Source organism: Phragmites australis, chromosome 6, assembly GCF_958298935.1.
Source record: "Phragmites australis chromosome 6, lpPhrAust1.1, whole genome shotgun sequence".
NCBI lineage: Eukaryota > Viridiplantae > Streptophyta > Magnoliopsida > Poales > Poaceae > Phragmites > Phragmites australis.
The window spans coordinates 25,752,444-25,760,518 of record NC_084926.1 but is presented as its reverse complement, the minus strand read 5'-3'; the positions used below and the strand labels follow the sequence as shown (position 1 = coordinate 25,760,518).

At 50.1% G+C, this 8,075-nt stretch overlaps 1 protein-coding gene across 1 annotated transcript; it reads left to right on the top strand.

Annotated features, from left to right (window-relative positions):
* The first annotated feature begins 1,204 nt into the window (after positions 1-1,204).
* LOC133922171 (uncharacterized) lies at positions 1,205-4,877 on the top strand. The gene has a single exon (XM_062367382.1). The coding sequence runs from the start codon at positions 2,142-2,144 to the stop codon at positions 4,578-4,580; it is 2,439 nt and encodes an 812-aa protein (XP_062223366.1). The 5' UTR covers positions 1,205-2,141; the 3' UTR covers positions 4,581-4,877.
* Positions 4,878-8,075: the final 3,198 nt, after the last annotated feature.

The window sequence follows — 8,075 nt, the reverse complement described above, 5'->3', positions numbered from 1 at the left end:
TGACTATTTTGTGCGATAAAATGTATTTGCTAAATCAAGTTAAATGCATAGTTTACTCTTTGCTAATAAAAATCATGAAACTAATTTTTTTTATTCTTCTTACATGATCCTATATTTTTTAAAAATACATGAACTCATGAAATAATTATTTTTACATGCATGATTATGTAAATGTATTGTAACTAGATTAATTCATAACTAACTCATTACACCTCTAAAATTAGTGAAACTACTTTTACTAGTTTACTTATATTATACTTTATGTATGAAAAATAATGATAGATATGAAAAAGTTAATTACAATATTGTTTCTTAACATATTCACTTTATGCTTGTAAAATTTATAAAAATTATAGAGAAATTAATAAAACTCTAAATGAAGTGAAAGTAATTTTAAAAATTCTCTTAAGATACGTCATATACAAGAAAAATATGTGTTTATATAGTAAGATTTTTTTAACATAAGTTAATAAATGAGCTGCGTGTTTTAACCTTTTTTTTCCAAACTTCATACCTATAGAATATGATACAAAGAAGATCTTAGAATTGTGTTTAGGTTTTTTAATTTTTTTTATTTTTATTTTAAACTCAATTATCGAACTGTTTGTATCATCAGTGCGGCTCGGTAAACACGAATTTCGCTAGATAACCATGGATCCCGGCAGACGCTCGCGTGCATGTCCTGCTTAAACCGACATGCATGCCACAACGGAAAAGAAAAGAGAATAAAAACCCATCCATGTCCCAAAGACCTATCCATGGCGAAATCATTAGCCCTACGGGCCATCATCATACGGACGGGCAACCAAAAGCAGCGGAGGATGCTTTATTTGTAATGGAAAATTGAGTGAATTGTTAGTAGTACAAAACTTTGGAGTACTACAAACTCAGAAAGACGCTGGTAGAAATAGCCGAGGGGGAAAATTGAGAGGACTGCGCGGCGCAGCAACAAAACTGCGGTGCCGCCGGCGCCGGGGAGGAATTGAACTGGTTGGAAAAAAAGAGAGGGTTGCTTAACAGGAGAAAGAGTGGGGTGTCTAGGGCCACCAAACTATTCCGCCACAAATAATTGTATTGTATTGTAGGGAGGTCATTGCATAGTAGCCTATGCTAGTAGAGAGAGAGAGCACCTGTACACAATCCCCTCTCATATTTTACATATAGGCATTGTACCATAAACAACAGGGGTAGCGTTCCACCAGAGGCATTCCTCTTGTGGAGGTGAGGTGGGGTGGGCAGTCAACCGACTCAACCCTGCCCAAAGAACAGAGAAAAAAATACTAGTAATCGATAAGCGATGAGGAGAAGAAGAGAGAGACAGGCAGAGCTTCGTTTCATAGCTCCCCTTCCTTAAATTCCTAGCTTGCCCTCCCCATTTCTTCTCCTTCCATCTCCATCCCCATCACCATCCATTCATCCCCTCCCCCTGCCTACCAGCAGTGAGCCCCCAAATCTCTCTACTCTCCCTTTCTTTCTCCTCCCGTACCCTCACAGTCTACACCAGTTACTACTCATCACAAGACAGGAGCCAGCCCGGCCAGCCAGGAGTGCAGAATTATAAGCTACCACAAAAGTTTTCCCAATATTTTTTGAGAGGGGGCAAGTGTTGTGGTTGTGTACACACAAGCAGTAGGGAGAGGAGAGGAGAGGGGAGTGAGGTCTATAAGAACTAGTTAAAAAAATTATAGTATTGGTGGTATTGGAACTTGGAAGAAGAAGGCAGAGAGAGGGGGAAGGAAGAGGCTTCTCAATTCATCTCTTCCTCCTCTGGTTCGGTTCGGAGAGTGCCCTTCCCTTTTGTCCCTATCAAACCCTTTCTCTCTCTCTCTCGTATTGTTTTCTCTCCCAAATCTTTTCTCCTTTCTAAACCCCCAAAAACCTCCACGAAACACCGTACCAACCCTCCGCGCGTCCATGGACGGGCCCCCGCGCCCGCCGCCGTCCAATGCGCTGCACCGATCGCCGTCGACGCCCGCCGCCGGGGATCTCCGGTATTAGTCCTGGGCGGTCAAGAATTCCACGGCGCCACCGGGATATTGGATTGGCGGTTCGGTGACCAGAAAGCTGGTTCCTTTTTTCTCGCCGCCCGGCGCGATCGGTCGGTTGGTTCGCCGATCGTTGGTTCGTCCGTTCGTTCCTTAATGGGCGGCGAGGCGATCGGCCCGGTTGGCATGTCGACGACGGCGGCGGCGAAGGAGGAGCAGGCCGCACCGGCGGCGGGGGGAGGACCGGCGGCAATGGGCAGCGAAGAGGCGGCGGCGCGGGCGGCGCAGAAGCGGTACGAGGGCCTCCTCACTGTGCGGGCCAAGGCGATCAAGGGCAAGGGCGCCTGGTACTGGGCGCACCTCGAGCCCGTCCTCATCCCGCCTGCTGACACCGGCATGCCGCCCAAGGCCGTCAAGCTCCGCTGCGCCCTCTGCTCCGCCGTCTTCTCCGCTTCCAATCCGTCCCGGACGGCGTCCGAGCACCTCAAGCGCGGTACATGCCCCAACTTCGCCGCCCCGCCCCCCGGCGCGTCGGGCTCGCAGCCGCCGCCGCCGCAGGCAACGGCGCAGCCCTTGCCGTCCAACTCGACGGCGTCATCCCCTATCCCCATCTCGTCCATTGCGCCCTCCTCGCCGCTCCACCACCTCCACCACTCCAACCCGCTCCACTACCACGCGCAGCCTCAGCATCAACACCACCACTCTGGCAGCCGCAAGCGACACTCCATGCCTCCAGCGTACACGGCCGTGGAGCCCGTATCCCACCATCACCACCTTGTCGTCGTCGACCCGTCGTCGGGCTACCCCCCGGCGCTGCCCGCGCCGCCGCAGCAGCAGTCGGCGCTCGTGCTCTCCGGCGGAAAGGAGGACCTCGGCGCGCTTGCCATGCTCGAGGACAGCGTGAAGCGGCTCAAGTCACCCAAGGCGTCGCCGGGGGCGATGTTGCCGAAGCCGCAGGCTGACGCGGCGCTTGCCCTGCTCGCCGACTGGTTCCTCGAGTCGTCGGGCGCCGTATCGCTCTCCGCCGCCAGCAACCCAAAGCTCCGGGCCTTCCTGCGCCAGGTCGGGCTGCCGGACCTGCAGCGAGCCGGTCTCGCCGGTCCGCGCCTCAACGCCCGCTTCGCCGAGGCCCGCGCTGACGCCACCGCGCGCGTACGCGACGCGCTCTTCTTCCAGCTCGCCGCCGATGGATGGCGGGAGCAGGTGGTCACTCTCTCTGTCAACCTCCCCAATGGCACGTCCGTGTTCCACCGCGCTGTGCCGGTGCCTGCTGTGGCGCCCTCGGACTACGCTGAGGAGTTGTTGCTCGACGCCGTGGCGTCTGTGTCTGCCTCTGGCTCCTCCAACGACGTGCACCGTTGCGCGGGCATCGTCGCCGACCGCTTCAAATCAAAGGCCCTGCGTGATCTTGAGAATAAGCACCATTGGATGGTGAACCTGTCTTGCCAAATCCATGGCTTCACCCGTTTGGCGAGGGACTTTGCGCGGGAGCTCCCACTCTTCCGCTCTACCGCAGCTAAGTCTGCCAAGCTTGCTGCCTACTGCAATGCCAAGCAAACGGTGCGGTCCCTGCTGCACAAGCATCAAATCCATGAGCTCGGGCATGCCTCGCTCCTTCGCGTCGCACATGTGCCGTTTAACGGCAATGGCAGCAACTTCCGTGCAGCCTTTGAGATGTTAGGGGATATTTTGATCTCAGCACGCTCTCTCCGGCTTACTGTGATGGAGGAGTCCTACAAGCTGGTGTGCATCGATGACTCAGTTGCGAGGGAGATGGGGGACATAGTGCAAACTGCGGCTTTCTGGACAGAGGTGAAGGCTGTGCATTCCCTCGTGAAGCTGATCATGGACATGGTGAAGGAGATGGAGGCTGACAGGCCTCTTGTTGGGCAATGCCTGCCACTCTGGGAGGACTTACGTAGCAAGGTTAGAGATTGGTGTGATAAATTTGAAATTGATGAAGGCACTGTTCTGAATGTGGTTGAGAAAAGGTTCATGAAAAACTACCACCCAGCCTGGTCTGCCGCGTTCATATTGGATCCCCTCTACCTTGTCAAGGATGCCAGTGGGCGTTATCTTCCTCCATTCAAGTGCTTGACGCCTGATCAGGAGAAGGACGTGGACAGGCTGATCACCAGAATGGTGTCGCGGGAGGAGGCGCACCTTGCTCTGATGGAGCTGATGAAATGGCGGTCGGATGGGTTGGACCCATTGTATGCGCAAGCTGTGCAGGTGAGGCAGCCTGACCCATCCACAGGGAAGATGAAGGTTGCGAATAAGCAGAGCAGCAGACTTGTTTGGGAGACATGCCTGAGCGAGCTCAAGTCGCTGGGCAAGGTTGCTGTGCGGCTCATCTTCCTCCATGCGACCTCCAGGGGATTCAGGTGCTCACCGTCAATGGTGCGCTGGCTGTCTGCTCCCGGGAGCATGGGCAGTGGCACTGATCGAGCGCACCGATTGGTGTTTGTTGCTGCAAATTCGAAGCTAGAGAGGAGGGACTTTTCAAGTGATGAAGACAAGGATGCAGAATTGCTCGCTGAAGGGGAGGATGATGTGATAAATGAACCTGGCATTGTGGAACCGTCATCAGTGTAACATCCCTTTTTAATTGTTTCTTCTTTATTTTTATTAGCATTTTGTAGAATTTGATCCCTAGGAATTGCTAGATTTTTTCTCACCCTACTTTTTATTTGGTTTCTAGAATCTCTTCCTTGTGCCCATGTTGTTAATTTTTACTTCCTCGCTCTAGATTTTGGTGGGGTGGGGAGTGGGGGCATGAGATGGAGATATGCATCCTTCGATCGTCAAGTTTGGTTAGCGAATGACTGTCTCTTGCCATATTTGATTGTGATTCTATGGGGCCAATGAACATGCAGAGGGAGATTAATGGAAGTGTTTCTTGTCAATATGTTCTGATCGGCGATGCACCGAAAGCTGGAAGAATGTGTAACCAACCATTTTGGTTCTTATGCAAATAATGTTGATATGCAGTTTACTGCAACCTGGTTTGCCTCACTCTGTGTGTTCAGTGTGACTTCCATATCTACAATTCTACTTTACTTTACCCTGTTCTTCAATCTCTTGTGCATTATACATAGTTTATCACTCTGCTCATCAGTGAGCATGCTATGAACAAAACAGTTACTTCTTTGTTTGTTTCCTGGCATAAATTCACAGCAACTCCTACTGCTTTGTAGAGGAAATGTTGTGCTCTAATGCCATTCACTTCCATTCCTGTTTTCGGTTTGTTCGATTCTGCCTTTTCTCTCCGGAGGCATTGCGCATCATTGGAGCTTGACCAAGAAGGTACATCCTCTGTTCTACTCCATTACTTTTCACTTTCGTCAGCTCGATGGTTATCTGCAGCTTCAGTCTTTCACATTGCTTGCTTCTCTGAATCTTACTCGTCGCAAGCATTTACTGTTTTCACCAGAGTAGGCTCAGCAACTAGGGTACTGGCTGGCTTGTGGCTTCCCTTGCCGATTGGGTGAGTTGAGTCATCATGTGCGGTGATGATCACCGTCGTCCTCGCCGTCACCTCCTCCGCATCTGCCGATCGCTGCACCGCCCATGATTGCGCCGGACGGATGGAAGGAAAAGCCGGAGTCCCAGGTGCAGAGCAGGACATGGTAGGCTTCTTTTCTCCCCCCATCCCCATGCCGCCTATCACCATCAGAGCTTTTGACAATCTTACGCCTCTGGCTCTGGTGGTAGTAACATCAAAACATGGCCTTCAATTTGCAGGTGTAAAAACTACAAGCCGTAGGGACTAGGGACGGGCACCCTAGCCATCGTCGTCGTTGCATTGCATTGCATTGTCGTGTGCACTGAGATTTGCTCGCCATGGAAACTCTTATCTGTTCAAAAAGGTGTCAAACGGGCAAGGACAGGTTGCATTAGGGAGGAGGGAGCGAAAAGCCTGTGCTGTACTGGCCGTTCGACATCGGTAGAACACATGGGGCGTGGCCCGTATCATTTGACCCCTCCCTCTCTCTGAACCTCTGTTGCTCCTCTGGTTCCTGCTCTGCCCGAGCACATGTTTACCTGACTGATCAGCACGATTTGAACTTTATTTGGCGGCGTCTTAGGGGACGGCCAAGGTAATTATTGGAGGGTGAGCGGGTAATGTAAGTAAAGCTATGCTGAGTGACACAGCGGGTATGCTGCAGATTTCCGTCCGTCCTTGTTGTTTTCTTTTTCTCCAGTGTCAGGCAGGCAGTCAGTAGAGTACTGCTCGGCTGGCTGGCTGGAGTTGTTGTTAAAGTGGCAGCAGTACGACGACTACTGCAGGAATAGGTGTATTCTGCTTTTTCCGCGGTGGCTTTTGCAACTTGATGTACTATATTTTGTACACGTCTTGCGTAGCAGTTGGGAATATGATGCTTTGAGAGATGTGGGTTAAGCAAGCCCATGTCCTGGAGACAGACAAAGCACTTGTTGTTCCTCTCATGGGGTCCTACTTAGGCCACCTTTTTTCCTCATCTTGGACTAATAATCCAGCACAATACATACAATCAAGCTGTTGCTTTGCTTTTTCCTCTTTGGTCAATACAATAATGAATTGGAGCTGGAGCCAAGTATTGGGCAGTGCAAGTGTAGACAAAAGTGTACAATCCTTGTCCGAGAAACTGACCGACGAGCCTCTTTCTTTCCTTCGAAATATCAAAGAAAAAACAGCCCTCCTGTTTTTAGGTGTTGTTAAGATTGTTGGCGAAAGAATGAAAGTTAATACAGATTCAGGCAAGAGGCACTGTGATGATGATACATATATGTGATTCCTCTGCCAAATCGTAATCAAACGGAATAAGCTGGGATGTGGATGACCGCCATATTGACATGTAAAGAGGCTCTGTTTCTTTTTGTTGTTGGTATAAGTGTTCTTGCCGAGAAAAGGGGGAATTGAAACACCTGAGGGGATGCCTCTCGTTGTCTTGGGGCTGAGCTTTCTTTCTCTCTCACGGTCTCACTGGGATTGAGCTGAGCTAGATTTCTGGTTTATTTCGCTCTCACTGTCTCTCCCTCAGCAGTCTCTCTCTCTCTCTCCTCGTCCCAAACCATTTTTTCCTGGTCTGGTCTCTCTGCAAAGCACGTTGGGGAGGCCCCGGCGAGTGCAGTGGATGTCAAACTCGGTTCCCTCACTTTGGTCTAGTAGCAAGGGACCGACCTCGCTTATGTTTAGTCTGCGCGATGGCTACCTTGTCTACTAGACGTTACCTAGAAGCCCTTCTCGGCTCCTCTCCTTGCTTCCCTCCTACACGATTCATGGTTTGGTCTCCTGTCGACGACGGAGGCCGGTGCGACGGCGTCCGTGGACGATGCGTATGTACGTCGGCGGTGGAGCCGAGGGCGCGACGGCTGTCGGGGCAGATGCTGAGGACGCGCGCTAGCGTACAACCGGGCCAAGGAGCTAGCGTGTGTATTAGTTTAATGGGTACTTGGAGACGTAGACTACTTATTTAATTGGTACGTACGGAGCAGTGTGGCGAGAGGAGAGGGAGAGGGAGAGCGGAGCAACTTGCCGACAATAATAGAGCGAGGTGGTTATGCAAATGTTCTGTCACTCTATAAGAAATCAACAAACTGACTGATCTATAGTAATTAGTAATGAGTTTGAATCTAGATCAATCACTGGTATATGTAGTTATTAATAATATGTTTATATTAGTAACGTTTTTAAAGTGACAGAAACTTTTACGTGTCACTAACAAGGATTATCATTGGTTAAAAAAAAACTATTCTAGCTTGTGCATCTTTTACAAAATCAATAATGCGTCTGACGGATGGATGAGAGAGGTACCACGACAATCATAATCGGGTTAAATTTGAAGGTCGCGTGGCGGGCTATAGCTTGATTAATGTAATAGGTGAAAGCTAAAATTTCATGTGCTGGATGCCACCGGCCACACAAAGTCTTCACCCTTTATGCCTCGGTTTGCTTTTGGATTTGCAGAGCCCATGCCATGTGTTTCTCCCTTGTGCTCCATCTTCTAATAGGAAGTTCGGAGCAGGAGTCGGCTAGGTTAATAGCTCCAATTCTTGGGTCTTAGAAACTTTTTCGGCAGAAGTTAGCTTAAAAAAAGCTTGTAGCCC